This window comes from Pinus tabuliformis, chromosome 5_1, assembly GCF_031772625.1.
Source record: "Pinus tabuliformis cultivar Carrire ecotype Pingquan chromosome 5_1, CPIR1, whole genome shotgun sequence".
Classification (NCBI taxonomy): Eukaryota; Viridiplantae; Streptophyta; class Pinopsida; order Pinales; family Pinaceae; genus Pinus; species Pinus tabuliformis.
Genome location: NC_142305.1, coordinates 836424131 through 836440609, shown reverse-complemented (window position 1 = coordinate 836440609; position 16479 = coordinate 836424131). Strand labels below are relative to the sequence as shown.

At 38.5% G+C, this 16479-nt stretch overlaps 1 protein-coding gene across 1 annotated transcript in view; it reads right to left on the bottom strand.

Moving 5' to 3' along the window:
• Positions 1 to 393: 393 nt before the first annotated feature.
• The window catches only part of LOC149167484 (PH, RCC1 and FYVE domains-containing protein 1-like), a 141660-nt gene continuing 125574 nt past the window's right edge, over positions 394 to 16479 (bottom strand). Inside the window, 4 exon segments of the mRNA XM_089433005.1 lie at positions 394 to 1252; positions 1255 to 1364; positions 1473 to 1957; positions 4967 to 5113. Of these exon segments, the coding sequence (XP_089289131.1) occupies positions 1149 to 1252; positions 1255 to 1364; positions 1473 to 1957; positions 4967 to 5113 (846 nt within the window). The 3' untranslated portion in view covers positions 394 to 1148.

Genomic DNA, 16479 nt, shown 5'->3' with positions numbered 1-16479 from the left:
CAAATGCATAAAACTTTTACTGTATGTCCCTTGTTATGCCGTCATCAAAAAAGAAACTCAATGGCCCATGCTATTAGTACACTTTGTGAAACGTAATAAGCAGCTGTCTTTAACCTTGTAGCAATTGTTGCTGACTGACCAACTACACATCCTTTTCCCATACTGCATGCATGTTGGACCTTTGGTTTCTCTTATCATGCGTGTCAGAGAGATATCGGTCTTGTACTACAATGGCTGACAATATTCAAATAGCTTCTATTTAACGAACAACTGCAAGCAATCTCTATTATAAGACCCAACTAAAAAAATTTATTTATCAAGTGCAATGACAAGTATGTTGTGTATAATTGTAAACTCACATCTTAATTGTAAAATGAAAGAAGAAAATGGTAATGGTATAAAAGGCTCGACCCCTGAATACGAGGATGATAACTTTACATTCATTCAAGTGGCCACTAAAATGAGAAATAGGCAACTTCAAGAAAAGAATCTGTATTTTTGGCCTTCCATTTTAGAAAGGAATAACATTCAAAAATCCAGGCAATGATGTGTGGACCACACCCGTGACTTTGGACATGGAAATGTCAGTTTGTTGTGAATGTCACATACAAGGCAACATGTCATTTGCCTTCAAGAATAATATATACTGCTAGATGTGATACTCCACCTCTTGATCAGAATACACAGTAGCTGCCAGACATAACTGCAAGCTACTCTAATGTACAGAAATCTCAATAACCTTTCACATATGAAACCTGACTTCTTATTAGTGGTTAAACCTAAAATCTAAATACCAACTCCAGAGGCCATCCAACTATAATACACTAGCTTTGCTTGTAGCATAGCATATATGCCCACTCTGTTCTACCAGAGTTCTTGGAATAGGGAACCATTACCTATTTTGCCACATCTCTGTCTGTAAGATCAGGGTGAGAGAAAATGGACCAGTAGACTATAATCGTAGATTTCAGCAACAATTGCTCAAATACCTGAAGCCCGTAGTTAATCAATTTCAATCAAATTCAATCTGTAATCCTGCCATATTTACCACAACTCAGACTCGCCAATTAATGTCCAAAGAAGGCAAGCAAATATCACCATTAACTGAACAGCAATATTAGCAATCCCACCGCCAAATGTTCGTTATTTTAAATTCCCAATTGGACGAAGCCAACTAGCTTCCAAGTGTAAGTAATCAAAACCTGGCTACAGAGAGGATTCAAAACTTTGCCAATACTCTCTAGCCTTCCAATGGTGGACCTATGCTTGCTTTATCAACTATCCGAACATGATACTGCTCATATACCCTAGCTCGATTCTCTGCCCACCAGTGTTCAGCTTGCCTCTCACTGAACCTTTTTCGGCTGCAAATAAATTAACAGCATCAATGTGATTGTTAAAATTATAGGTAAATCATAAATGCAATGCAAACTACCTTTAGGAGAATATACAATCTATACCATTGCACATACCTGAATCTTACACGTTTCAAATCTTTTCCACCTCCTGGCAAGGAAGTAAGTGTTATATAGACACCTGGCTCATCTTGCTCAACCCATTCTATCTCTTGCTCATGATCATTTTCAGCCACAGCTCTGTTCCCAGGTCTTGGTGCCTCATTAACACTCTGAGCTTGACATGACCTATTTGAATCATCCATCAACCTGACTTGGTTTGATGTCACTGAACGCTTATTGCTTACACCAGAAAACCCATTTCCAAAATTAGAACCCTCAGTTTTAATTGCAGAGCTGATTGTCCCATTGGAATCTTCATCTGGAAAAGTTGGGATGCCTGTGAATTGGTGAGCATGTGGTTGAGAACCTTTTGAATCTGGTGTAACTGTAATATCACTTGTGCAAGGTTGATTCAGACCATTAGAGGTATATGAAGTCGTAGAACCTGGTTTATTGTACCGATATGCTCCTCCAGGTAATCTTTCTGCCATGTCCTTTAGCTGTCCAAACAATCAATTACAACTACATTAAAAAATTGAATATAACATTGAATAACATGATGTATATCTAAGAAAACCATAGGCAAAAAAAGAGACTTTGACATACTTTTGGACCCCATCAAAGATGCCTAAAGAAATCATTTCACAATGTACATTCTCTGAGAATTAGTTTGTTTAGTCTAAATATATGAAAAGTCTCTCACCTTTTCTCAGGTTGCTGCCTACACACTGCAAATATAAGCATGCAAAGCTAAAGTAATTGAGAATATACATAACAGCTTTAAGAAGATAAAGCAATGGAGCATCTCTCTAATTTGCAAACAATGACAATTCAACACAAACTTCCAAAGCATTTCCTATGTTCCATGTGATAAGGAAAAGACATCCATGAACTGAATAATCTAAGGGGGCTGTGTAATTCCAGTAACCCAGTTAAGGTTTGGACCCTAATTGATGGGCATTTCATAACCATTCTTTGATTATAAGATGTCATTCTATACAGTAAATTCAAAGCACACCAATTCTTCTTTCATGGTTAAGATGCTTCACCCTGCTCCAAAATACACTGTAATGCAACAATGTGATTAATGTATCTCAAAGAATCAAACTTCAGAAAAAACATTTCTTTGATTGAGGTGTTGGGTTAATCTTGACTTGGTCATAGAGTGGTTAAGATAACCATGATTCGGTCATTGATCGGTTTACTATTGGTGGTTTATGGGTCCATGGTATTAGGTACCCTGTGACATTTGCCAATGGTATTTGAAGTGATGAAGCTTATTTAATGGTTTCGAATACTTCATCCTAAAATGTCTGAAGTGACCAGTGTTTCCTTGACATGGTTGGCTTCACCAGTTTGGCCAAGGTTAATAGATATCTATTGGGTTGTTGGCTTCCCCAGTTAAAAGTTTCCAAGGTTAACATTGACTCAATGTGTGTTTCAACTTTCATGTTTATTGTATTTCTCCAATTGAGCAATTTCTCTCTCTCCATTTTTTTAACATGTGGTATCAGGGCACGGAAGACCTCAACTCTCTAGCGAGAGCATCTTATATTTGGAATCATGGAAGGAAATGCATGGATATTTTATTGGATTGGTAGATCTGATGCTTGCAAATATAGATTTGCTGAAACCATGTGTAGATCCAATGAAGTTGTCAAATCTGATGATGGAATCACTATTTGGTAGTTGAAGATGTAGCAATACTCGATTAAGGAGTGTTTGATAAGCAGGTAGATGCTTCTTGCATCATTAGTTTGAGTAGACATTGGTAAGATAAATACTTGGACAACACGCATGTGCTCTATGTAATTGTATTCAGAAAGAGGGATGCTGGCAATGAAACATGTTGATGTTTACAACATCACATGCTCAGGTGTATATTTGTAAGTATATTTATGGAATTGGGTTTTATCACGTGTAAATGGGCATATGGTTGTAAGACCTATTTAGGCATGCATATACTTGGTTTGATGGTTCACCGGTATAAAGTCTAGATGTAGACTTAGCTGATAGGGAGCATGTTCCATACCTAAAACCCAGTTAATGAACTAAGGGGGGTAGGTGTTTATCCTAAGTCAAGTTTAAAGGGAGGAATGTTGGGTACTAGGTCATAGAGTAGTTAAGATAATCATGATCCAGACATTGATGGATATACCATTGGTAGTTTACAAACGCATGGTATTGGGTAACCCATGGTATTTTCCGAGGTATTTGATGTGATGAAACCTATTTAATGGCTTGGAATAATCCATTGTAAAATGCCTCAAGTGGACGGTGTTGCCATGACTTCACCAGATTGACAAGAGTGGACATGTTTAATAATATATATCTATTAGGGTGCTAGTTTTCCTGATTAAGGGGTTTCCACAGTAAATATTGGCTCTGTGTATTTTGTGTTTATTGTATTTCTCCAGTTGTGCAATTTCTCTTATATTTAACATGAGGTAAGTACAATTCGCAGTTTATTTTGGGGTTTTTACCATACCTATTTTCAAGCAATTCAAAGGAATTTAACCTTAATTTTATACTGTTGTATGGTATGTTGGTATCCATGACCAATATGAATATATATATTGTTGTAAAACAGGTACACACTTATAAAACAGGTTGTGCCATTCCACCTGTCTTGTGTGCATCCTTGGATTTGGTGCAACTTTCAATGAAGCAACCTCCTACTGAGGAACAATCCAACAATTTGGTCTGTTTTGTATTGCAGGTTTCAGAATTCCCAGTATCATTTTCTGGCAGCACAGACTTTGGCCTGCATTATTGCAATATTAAAAGACAGCCTTCAGGAAATTGCAGGACTAGTAAACCCTAACGTTGACATGCAAATTTCCAACAAACAGAAGATTCTTGGCATTGTCCCTAGCCATACAATGGCATTCTACAGTTTGATTCCTGATGCTGAGATATCTCATGTTGACACAGACATTATAAGGTGACCACTTGGATTGTTTCAATAGCCTTAAGTTTATTTTCAAATACAGTTCTGTTTTCCTACTGCATGCATGTGTGATGTATGCTCCAGCTTGCTTGTGATTATCATAAATGTAGGACACCATAATTTGGCTAATTATCTTGAGATTCCTCTTACGAACTATGACTTCTTGTACATAATATGTATGGCCTGACTTCCTCGCAGAGGAACGGAATTGCCAATAATTGAAGCACTGTCACATCAAAGCAATAATCACAGGGAGTAGAGGATATAAACCAAAAAGATTCAGGAAAATACACAACATACAAAAAGATAAGCAACCATATAAAACATAGAAAACATTGTGTACAGAACATTATAAATTTAAAAAAAAAAATAACACTGATAACCATCATATGTCTTAATATTTTCTATGAATTTAAACTTCAATGTGTAGGAACTACAGTAAAAAATCATATTATAGAACAAGCATATCCAAGTAAAAAACATGGACTATAATCAGCAAGAAATCAAAATTCAACTTATTGGAAGGAAACATGAGAACTCATTTTGTCTAAATTTTTACCTGTGCAGTGAGAGATGTAATGACTTCCTTTGCAGCCTTACATTTGGCAGTTTCTTCTCCAGCTATTGCAACGGCCTCCTTCAGTTGCTTTGCAGTTCGTTCCAACTCAACTTCTTGTAGTTGGGATCTACGAGAGAGGTTTTCCACCTACAAAATTAGAAGTTATTAGTGCATTGATTCCTTTTTACATAAGTCAAACAGCCTGTAACACACATATTGAAAATCCAAAATCACCAAAAACATAAAAGGTTAATAACAGAATCTATCTTATAGTTGCCAATTCTGGATTGACACTGAAAGACAGTCAAAAGCATCTGAACCAGGATATGCATCTGTAAATCATTATTTGTTTCCCATAAATTTAAATCAAATTTTCATGTATTAGTAAAGATATGCACTTGCCCTTAGTCTTGGTGCTTTATAGTAATCGATTAAGATATACAAATTTGAACTATCATATGGTGCAAAAATAACGCATGAACTCTAGAGTCTAAACATCCATTAGCAACAAACTGACTAAGGGGTATACTAATGATTGAAATTTCAGAAATAGTTCAATACTGCAATTTACAAAATGAAAACAGAAACTTAGAACCTTCTTAATATGAATAAATATTTTTGTTGTAAATTAATCAGATAAAAAAATTCAAACAGATGGATGATATAATGTGCAACCTTCTTGTCAAATCCCTGCTACTGCAGTTGGATTTTGACGGTTTCATTCTGTAAGGCGGCCAAGGTTCGAAACTTGTGGTAGTTGGGAGGAGCCACCAAAAAAAATCCAGCCAAGGGTTGGTGTAACCCAGGCCGGGTGTCATCCCCAGGTGATTTTAATTTTTGACAGCTTGGATGCCCATGGGTCGTGGTTTCCTAGACCATGGGCTAGTCCCCCAAGTCATAGATACACTAGCAAACAAAAAAAAATGTGCAACCTTCTTAACAGAGCCAAAAGAGTTTATAAATAATAATCTCCTACCCATAACCATACATCTTTAGTGGCTGTAATAAGTGATGAAAAGGTGAAGACGGCTAAATCATGGTTCATCTTGCACAATATATATGAAGTATCTACTTCCATGATACAATTAAAAACAGATGGAGATTGTAGTCTTCTGGAAGAAATGTATATATATATATATATATATATCGATGTTCAAAATGGTCACATGTCAGAAAAGAGACCCAGAAGTGTGCCACGATTAGCGATGACTTATCTCCAACCAAGGTCCATCACTGCAACATCAGAATGGCAAGTTCAAGATAGGGTAAGCACATTAGCTCAAGCACAATGAACCAGATGGAATGCAGGGCCTGCAGATTAGAGCAGACCAGTATGGCAAGTCAATGAATAGTGAATCTAAGCATGTAAACGTGATGCCCTATTTTTTTCTTCTCCTGTGACAATTTCTTCACCGCAAATCCCATGCCCCTATCTATGTAAGAGTGACCAGATGCTTGCATAAATTAGATTAATACAAATCCAACTCCTTCCAATAAAAAATATTACTTTGACTGTATGTTTTAGCAAAACACTGTACATACAGACTCAAAATTTCTCACGAGGACATATTTCTCTTCTAAGATCATAAAGGCTACATATCATTCTGTGCTTCCTCATAATTATAATGTATCACTTTAAAAATTTCAAACTGAAGTAAATCGTCTATAAAAAAGTTTTCACCTATGTAATGCTTGCCACAGACAAAAGAGTGGCATCCCCAATTCAACCTTTTTTTCATAAGCAGCAACCTGCAAGAACAGAAGTACATGAAGACAACTAACATGCACTCGATCACTCACAGTAATCCAGAACCAGATCATAGGTTACAGAAGCAATGATCTACTCATTCTCATTAATACCAAAATACATAAAAACAGGTTACAATCTCTGTTTGGGCTCTCAGTACCCTTCCACTTGGCTCTATGCCAACTCTCTGACAACTGCCTACTGACCCTAATACTTGAGTCTCAATCCCACCAGTTAACTCTACGATTCCAGTGGCTAATCAACTCTAATGACTGCCATCCTATTTAATCCTTATTAACTGTCCAGGTTCCTCTACAACTCTTCACCTTCCTTTCCAATTATTCTACATCATCATCAACTCTTTAGCTTCCCTCAACACTTCAGATACATACCTAATTGTTTAACTTCCTCTTCTCAGCTATTTGTGTATGTTCATCTTCCTTCAGAGAACTGTCAAGTTGCTCCCTATCATGTTTGTCCTCGTGTCGCACTCTCCATCATGCTTCTCATTGTCATGTCCCCATTTTTACTTTCCTCTATAGTACAACCAGGATGGCTTTCCAGGGTACGTGATGGCCAGGTTGCCAGAGCAGGATTACATCATCAGGGATGTTAGAGGAGTATTGACGAGATTTTATGGGATCCGATGGCATTCGCTTGGAATATTCCATTATCTGCACAGCTTTTCATTCCTTTGCATTCTAACACTTTCAAAAAATTCGTGACTTAATTAACTATGTTTGGGGTGGCATTCTGGGAGGATCATTTGATGGAACACATCAGTGTAATAGCTCATTGTAACTAGCACGAGAAGATCTACAGGGTGGGATGCTGAGAAGTGACTTCCAATGGCTGGAGAAATTATGGTGGGTGATTTACCATTTTTCCAAATTAAAAATGACTTTAATTAGTCATTTAATTGAAAGGGGCAATTAATTAATTGGAGGAAAAACGCCAAAATGACTTCAAATAAAATTACAAAGTCACTTAAGATTAAGTCAAGGGAGATGCTTCTAGAATAATAATAAAATAAGATGTTTCTAGAGGCTTGGAGATCTATGTATGGAGTCTTTAAAAGGAGAAGGAGATCATTTTGGACATCTTGGATTGTAGCATTTGTCTTTGGTGTGGATTGGAGAATTCAGTTCTATATCATAGTAGCCCCAGGACGGAAACCCTCAGGTGATTCAATGAGAGTGAGCAAGTACCCAACTCTCCCCTTGATGAATTCATCCAGAATTCATAGGAGAGCCTAGCAATTGCATTTCAGTTCAGTTTTGGAGGGCCATTGGAGCAGATTCTTGTGGCCATTTTTTATTATCTAAAGCTATATTGGTTGTATCTGCATGTAACGCCAGTTTATCTAATATAATAAAGCTGAGATTATTTCCGCTCATTGTCTGGTTGAATTGTTGAGCTCTATTTGTTTATTTTACATGAAGATGTTTTGTTAAATGAATGGAATTTTATCTGAAGCATTCTGTTGAGAATTAAATTTTGAGAAATTGTCAAAATTATCAATTTGGGACATTACAGTGGTATCAGAGCTGGTTTTCCTGCTAGCCTGAGGGTCTTTTATTGCAAATCGATCTTGAGGGAGATTGAAACCCTCTTTATTTTGCCTGCCAAGTTCATTTTTGACAAGGGTTTTTATTATTCCATGTGGTACTAAGCCAGTTACAAAGACCAAATTTTCAAGGATCACATTGTTGGGTCGAGTCATTATGAAGAGGCCAAATTTGTGAGTGCCGGGGGTGAACGGCCAATTATTATTAAGCAACCAAGCCACTAAACAGAGGAACCTGTGCATGGAATTTCTTGGTTGATTATTATATTCCCATAATACAGTCCAAGTGATAGATTCCAAACTAATCACTGATAGCTAGCGTGTGATCAGCAGTGGTAGTGGATTGATCATGAAATTTTTGGTGAGATCAAGTTGCATATGCAGTGCAATGGGCAGCATGGTACGTAGCCAATTTTACATCTAAGTGAGAGATTGACCCAGCAAGATTTTGTTGACCGTGTCCCTGGGGACCACGATTTGCATGCCAATCTGAGTCGCATGGTCAGTGAGACGCGTGAAGTTGTGGGGGTCTGCACACGTCACAGGTGGATCGAGACTACTCCTTTTGGTGGAAAATCGGTCGTAGTCAGCTGCATTTGTTTGCTGAGACAAAAGGATGTTTAGCTGTGATGGGTCGAGGGTTGTAGCAAAGAATTATTTTACCTGCGTGCTCGGCAGAAATTGAAATGTGAATGCAGTTGGGTAGAGGAATGATTTGGTTGATGGACACATTTAGCATTCAAGTCATCATTCGAGAAGCTGAGACTGTGCACGTGTTCCTTGCCGAGACCATTGCTCTGGGTAGAGCAGTCAAACTCCTTGTCACTGTAGCATTGGAGGCCAGATCGAAGGTTCCATTGGTTGTCAATTTGCATGTTGCTGGGAAATTAATTGTCCAGGGGCCAAGTTTTTCCACGTCGACCAATTCAACATTAGTTGACTGGAGTCGCACCATGGTAAAATCTGTACAAGAGTTGGACAGGAGGTTGTGTGTCTCGTGTCAAATTCAACCTGTTAGGCTCGCGTTGTTGAGGAGAAGAGTTTACTATCACAAATCGCAAGTGAACTGGCGAGCCTACAGGCAATCTATACACGAAGAATGCGGGTGAGTAATGCAACAGCTGGGTAATGGATGAAGTCGTTGTCTCTTTCTTGAAACAGAGACCTTCCGAACAAATGTGCATATCGGGAGTGTGGTAATCTGTAGCGGAGTGCTCAACTGGTGTAGTCACAGTAAGATAGCAATGCAGATGAACTGACGTTACATTGCCAGCACAAAGATAGATAGGTGATGCACACCCAGTTCGAAGCGAGAAGGAAAATTGATTTAACATCAAGACTGTGAGAGCGATTAATTAAGTTGAAAAACAGACCACAGATTGTCATATTGGGTACATGCAAAAGGTGTCAATACCAAGATCAGAACCAGAGTGATTCCAAAGTTTGTAAATGCCACATGAGGATGAGACTATTCATGAGTTCATCGAATTGTATTGTTTCCTCCAGGATCTGAAGAAGACTGAATTATTTATTGCAGATCGTGTCATTTCCTACCGCAGCTCAGACTTATCATTATTGGCAGAGGATCGAAGGGCTTTATTTTTTGGAGCAGATGAATATATTAAAGCCAAATTCTGCTCTTAATACCGGGGCCGAGTTCTTTGATTTGGAGGGGGCCGCATTGTTATCTTTATAGCAGACTTGTCAAATCTTCTCTCATTTCTGTCAACAAGGAAGACCGAGCCATTGAAGGCTACCACAGTATTCTTGGAAAGGCCAAGTAGTATTTGATCCAGAGGAGATTGCATTCAAGGAAGTCACTGGTAAATATTTTTCAAATCTGAAGTATTCTGCATACCTGTAGCAGCAAATTTTGGGAAGGTTGTGTTGGCCTCAAAAATCATTTTCAGAGCAGCTTGTCAAAGTAGTGACCAGGTTCCAATATTTGTAACTCTTTGTTTTTCCTAAAAGATTGTACTAGTAGTAAAATGTATTTTTCTGAGTTCCCTTTATTGTTGCAATGAACTCTGTAAATGTCATTTGAGGCAAAACTATAAAATCACGACCTACAGCAATTTGTCATGAAATTGTTTGTCAAAACACCTCACTGAAGAATTCAACAAACTCAGAAAACAGTGGCCTCATTATCACCTTTGTACTTGTCATCATTAAGCTAAAACATGGATCAGACCTTCATAAACTCCCTGTTGAGAAATCTATAGTGCAATAGTTAGGATGATTTCTCTTTCTATGATAACTGCTTGTGATGTCTTTTTACTTTTTATTACTTATTAGCTTCTTCAATTATTATTATGTTCGTATATCATCAAACAACTACCAAAACAAGAACAATAGTACACAAGAACACAAAATGTAGATTGCAAGCCATGGCCAAAATCTCTCTACTTGAGAGGAAAACCCGCAAATCTCCTCTTCTTATAGATTCTTCAATTGACGAATTCCAAGACCTCTAGACCAAGACCAACACCCTCCAAGACCAAGTCCAACCTTTTCGGATGATGTGCTTCCTTTGTCCAAGTCAAACCCAGACAAATCTCTTCGTGCAACACAACTTCGACCCCCAGCTTCAAAATTTTGGCCTCTACTGCAGGTCAGAAATTTTCGGCCCCCTGCAATTGCTACTGCATCCACACGTGTGAGCGCAATTAGCCTTCCAAGGGCTCCCAACAACTTCGCTTGACTTGCTTCCTTGTCTAGGGCTAGAAGGTGACCTAGTAGATCCTTCTTCCAACAGATTTGATCCTCTTCCAACAGATAGAGATTATTGACCTTGAAGCAGCAAACCCTAGCTTCACTTCTTCGCACATGTGAGAGAGAATTGTCCCAGAAACAATCTTTCTTCATCCTCTTCCTTCTTCGCTAGCCTTCTTGCTCTTCTCCTTCGCTTGAATGAGTGAGTGATGAATGTATCTCAAGGAGGTCAAGTTCCTATCTTTATATAGGCTTCTCAAGGTGGACATGGCTCCTCAAAATAGGCTTTCCAGCTCCCAGGCCAACTTGGTATTGAAGGGTATTTTGACACTTTTAATGACAAAAATAATTTTCTTTACAAGTTACAATGTGCTCGATGGATCTTCAACTTATGACTATGCCTATTTTGACTTCTTGACCTAGGACAAACCCTAGAAGCACTCAATGGGTGCTTGACCTCTAAAATAAAAGACCTTGAGCATGAAACCCATGCTCCAAAAATAACAATAATAATTTTTCTTCCATTTTACAAAATAAGAGAATCAAAAGTACATTTCATATTTATGAAGACCAAACCTAGTACATTTTTCAACACACCCTCTTAACTTGGGAGGTATTCATAAATGGTATATGGACATTCTCAATCTAAATAGATCTCATAAGAAGAGCCGGATTGGTAACCCATCTGTTTAGCATCATTACAATCAACATTGTCATATAGTAAGGTCTTGACTAACAGCTCTATCTCTCCACAAGATCAGAGCACAATGCTAGCGAGACCAATGATTTATAGACACCATCATCATTGTCTCTCAAGGCACATACCCCACCCGGGTGTTCACAAAGTATGTCCTTCCTTGGACTATTCTTATCTTGGATAGCTAGTCCTCAAAGAATATCGATCCTCGACTACTCTTATCTTGGATGCCCTACCTCATCCTCAAAGAGTATCAGATGCCAGATGTTTACCCAATCCTCCATTCTGTCTTCCCAAGTGAAGACAAGAATGATGTGCCTATCTCTCCCTCTCAACTAGGGAGGATATATCAACCAAACCAAGCTTGTCTCTCAAATACACAAGCTTCTTATTAGGAAGAGATTTTGTCAATATGTCAGCGACCTGCTCATCGATGGAGATATACTATAGCTGCAACACACCATCTTGTACCAGCTTCTGAATGTAGTGATATTTGTTATTTATATAATTTGTCTTTCCATGAAACACTGGGTCTTCAAACAATCTTATACAACTGGTGCTATCACAATGTATCACTGTACGGTCCATTGGTCCTTCAAACAAATCGAACAACAGCTTCCTCAACCAGATAGCTTCTTTGTTCACTTCACAGGCTACAATATATTCCGCCTCAACATTACTCAAAGCATATGATTCTTTCTTTCTGCTCATCCATGAGGCCATTGAGGACCCCAAACTAAAACATCCTCCTGTAGTGCTCCTTCCATCTTGTTCACTGCCTCCCTAGTCAAAATTTGTATATCCAATCAAGTGGACATCATTCCTCCTTCCATATTTCAAGCATGAGTGGATTGTTGCTTGCAGATATCTCAAAATGTGCGTAGCCACTATCCAATGATCGTGCTTTGGCTACACCTGCAATTGACTAAGAACATTCACTGCAAAACATATGTTTGGTCGAGTATTCACCAAGTACATCAGTGAACCAATCAATTGTCTATACCTTGTTGGATCCATTGGGCTTGATTCAGAACTCCTTAGTCTTTTCAAGTTTGTGATCATCGGGGTTGTCATTGGTTTGCAACCCATCATGTCAAACCTCTTCAACATCTCGGTCACATACTTCCCTTGATCTAGATAGATCTCATCAAGTCCTTTCCAGACTTCTAGTCCCAAATAGTAGTGCATGAACCCAAGATCCTTCATATCGAATTATGTTGCTAGCTGCTTCTTGCATTCTTGGATTCGACCTTCTACACCTGTCAAGAGAAGATCATCCACATACAAAAGAATAATCACAGGCTCACCTTTTACAACCTTGATGTAGATATTCGGATCAACAAAACTCTTTGTGAAGCCCAATCTTTGTAGGTATGCATCCATCCTTGCATACCATGCCCTTGGTGCCTGCTTAAGGCCATATAATGCCTTCTTCAACCTGCAAACATATGCCTCTCTATCTTTGACTTCAAATCCCAAGGGTTGCTCTATATAGACTTCCTCATCAATTGTGCCATTCAGGAATGCAGTCTTAACATCCATTTGATGTATATTCCATCCCATCGATGTTGCCAAAGAGACCAATGATCGTATAGTTGTATACCTTGTTGTTGGAGCAAATGTCTCTTCATAATCGATGCCTTCTTGTTGAGAGAAGCCCCTAGCCACAAATCTTGCCTTATACTTGTCAGAACTTCCATTTGTCGCATGTTTAATCGTGCAAAGCCACTTGGAAGTCATCACACACTTGCCTTCAGGCCTAGGTCCAAACTCCCATACCCTATTCTTCATTATCAACTAATATTCTTCATTCATGGCATCTTTCCATTCTTGATGATTGACGGCTTCTTCAAAGGTGGATGGCTTGTTGAAGAAAGTGTAACTAGTTTTGATCTTCATAAATATGAAATGTACTTTTGATTCTTGTGTTTTGTAAAAGAAAGAAAAATTATTATTATTATTATTATTATTATTGAGCTTGGGTTTCTTGCCAAAGAAATTTGTTTTATAGGTCAAGCACTAATTGAAAGTGCTTCTAGGATTGTCCTAGGTCAAGAAGTCAAATAGGGACATTGTCATAATATGAAGACCCCATCGGGCATCTTGTAAATTGTAAAAAGAATTATTTTTGTATTTTACTAGATATCATAAGCAACTAAAAACCCTATCCAAAGGGAAGTCCTCATACTCTGTGGAGCTTGGTGACAACAAGAGTTATCTGGTAAAAGGCATTGGATCTACATCAATTGAGCTGGAAGGAGGAGGTAACATTCTGTTAGAGAATCTATGGCAAAGTAGTGTTGTGATGATTCCCCGAGACTTGATAACAATTTGTGAAGTCTTTTTACTTTTCTTGTTAGCTTATTCTTCTTATTATTATTAGCGCATATGTGTGTGCTTCATCAAACTGCTATCAAAACAAAATCACAAGAACACAGAATTTGGCTCTCTGCCAGGGACAAACCCTCTCCACTTTTGAGAGGAAAACCCTTCGTAAGATTTCTCTTATTGAAGCTTCTTATTTGAACAACTGCCAAACCCTAGACCCTTGACTAGGATATCCTCCAATCATAGGTCAAATCCTTCCTCTTTCTGCACTGTCACTTCCGACACATGGACCTTTGTCTTCCAAGCTTCCAGCACTTTGACCTTCTTCCGGTACTTTGTTCTTCCCTTTATAGCAAATAGAACTTCTAGGAGAGATACCCCTTACTTAATGTATCCTTCACCTAAGGATATTCATTATTTCTCTAGATCATCCAAGTTCCTTTTGAAGTGTGGTAGTAGGTTGTGTGTGACAGCACTACAACCCTAATATTTGCATGTATGAGGGTGCTTGTTGTAGATATAGGGCTTCTTCTAACTTCGCTTGAGGTCCTTCTCTCTACGTTTGGATAGGAGGCTTAGTAAGCCTAGTTTGAAACCTAAACAATGATATATGTGAGATTGTTATATTATTTTGTTGATGTGACCACAGAGATGGCTTTGTTCCTCGCATGTGTGACTGGTTTTCACCTTAGAAATTGTCCCTTTGACTGCGGCTTTAACTTCTTCTCCTTCGCTGCACTAGAGGCTCCTCAAACCTGTCTTTTCTTCACCCTTACTCGGCTACCCTTCTTCGCCAATTTAAGAGCTTGATGATGCGTTGTATGGGGAGTGGACAGCCTCTATAAATAGAGGTTTGTCCCTCCTCTTCCAACCGACATTACTGTCCTTAAAGCCGACTTGATAGTTTGCTTCATAATTCATTTTTATTCACTATTTTGCTGCTTGTAGACTTCATTGGTGCTAGGAGAGGATTTGACCATGCTTGGAGGTGTTCCCTTGACCTTGTATGATGTCATACATGATGTGACATGCCCTCAAAAGGTCTTATCATAATTACATTTTGACTTTGATTCTCTAGAAGCACTTCAAAATGTGCTTGTCCTATTTTCAATGAGCAAGAAACTCATTGACAAATAATATCAAAATAAATTTTCTTTTCTTGAATAAGTACAAATATCAAAATTACATTTATGAAGACCAAACCTAGTTACATTTCCTTCAACGCTCCCCCTTAACTGGGGAGGTATTCGTACAACATTACAAGGTGTTTGGCAATTTTCAATCTTGAAAAATTCACATAAGAGAAACTGGATTAGCAATCCATCTGTTATAGCATCATATTCATCAACATTGTTATAGTGCAAGGCCTTGACTAACAGCTCCATCTCTTTACAAGACCATGAGCTACAATGCTGACGAGACCAATGAGATTTATAGACACCTTCATCATTGTCTCTCAAGGTACATACCCACCCAGGTGTTCACCAAGTATGACCTTCTAGGACTATTCTTATCTTGGGTTCCCAACCCTCAAAGAATATCGGTCCTCTTGCCTACTCCTGTCCTGGATGCCCTACACATCCTCAAAGAGTATCATCCTCAAAGAGTATCGAATGCCAGATGATTACCTAATCCTCCCATTCTTTCTTCCCAAGTGAAGACAAGAATGTTGTGTCTACATTTCCATTCATGGCCTTCATCTAGACTTACAGCTGTTAGTCCTGGTCTAGTGCATGACCCATGAAATGGAACAAAAACTCCCTCTTGATCAGGGACTTGTCAGAGCTCCCTCTTAATTGGGGACTATTTCCTTCATCAGCAGCTTCTTCTTCGTGGGTCCTTCAGTTGCTTGATCTCCTTCCTTTCCTGATGTCATGAAGTCTTTGATCAAACTTCTTCCAAGCAGGGCACCATCCATCGATCACTTTCCTTCCTGGTTTATCATGTCATTGCTTCGTGGAAAGTGACTATCAAATTTTTCTTGTCATCTTGGCTACTCCTTTGTCATGTTGTCCATGCTTCAGAATACCCTCCTCATGGATGCTTCATAGTACTTGCTAGGTTACATGCTTTGACCTAGTAGCCCATCATGACTTCATCCTGATTTTGCTTCAACATTGCCTCTTTTGTTGGATGGCTTCTTCATCACGACATCTTTGTAGAGTAGAATCAGTTATCTACACGTCTTGTATCTCCAAGGCCTTCATAGGTGTCAAGGGTCCTTTCTTCCTTTATCAGAGTTGTCCTTTCAGGAGATATCTTCAAGGCATTTTGTCAGATAGTGATTCTCGGTGATCATGGTGTTCTTCACATGCTTGATCTCTTTCTTCATTTTCTCCTTCTCAGATAGATAGGTCAACCATCTAATGCTTCTAGTGAGAGCATTCCTTCATTGCTTGCTTTTTGGACTTGTCAGCATTTCTTCTTGCTTCTTAGTCAGCAATCTTATGTTCCTTATGTGA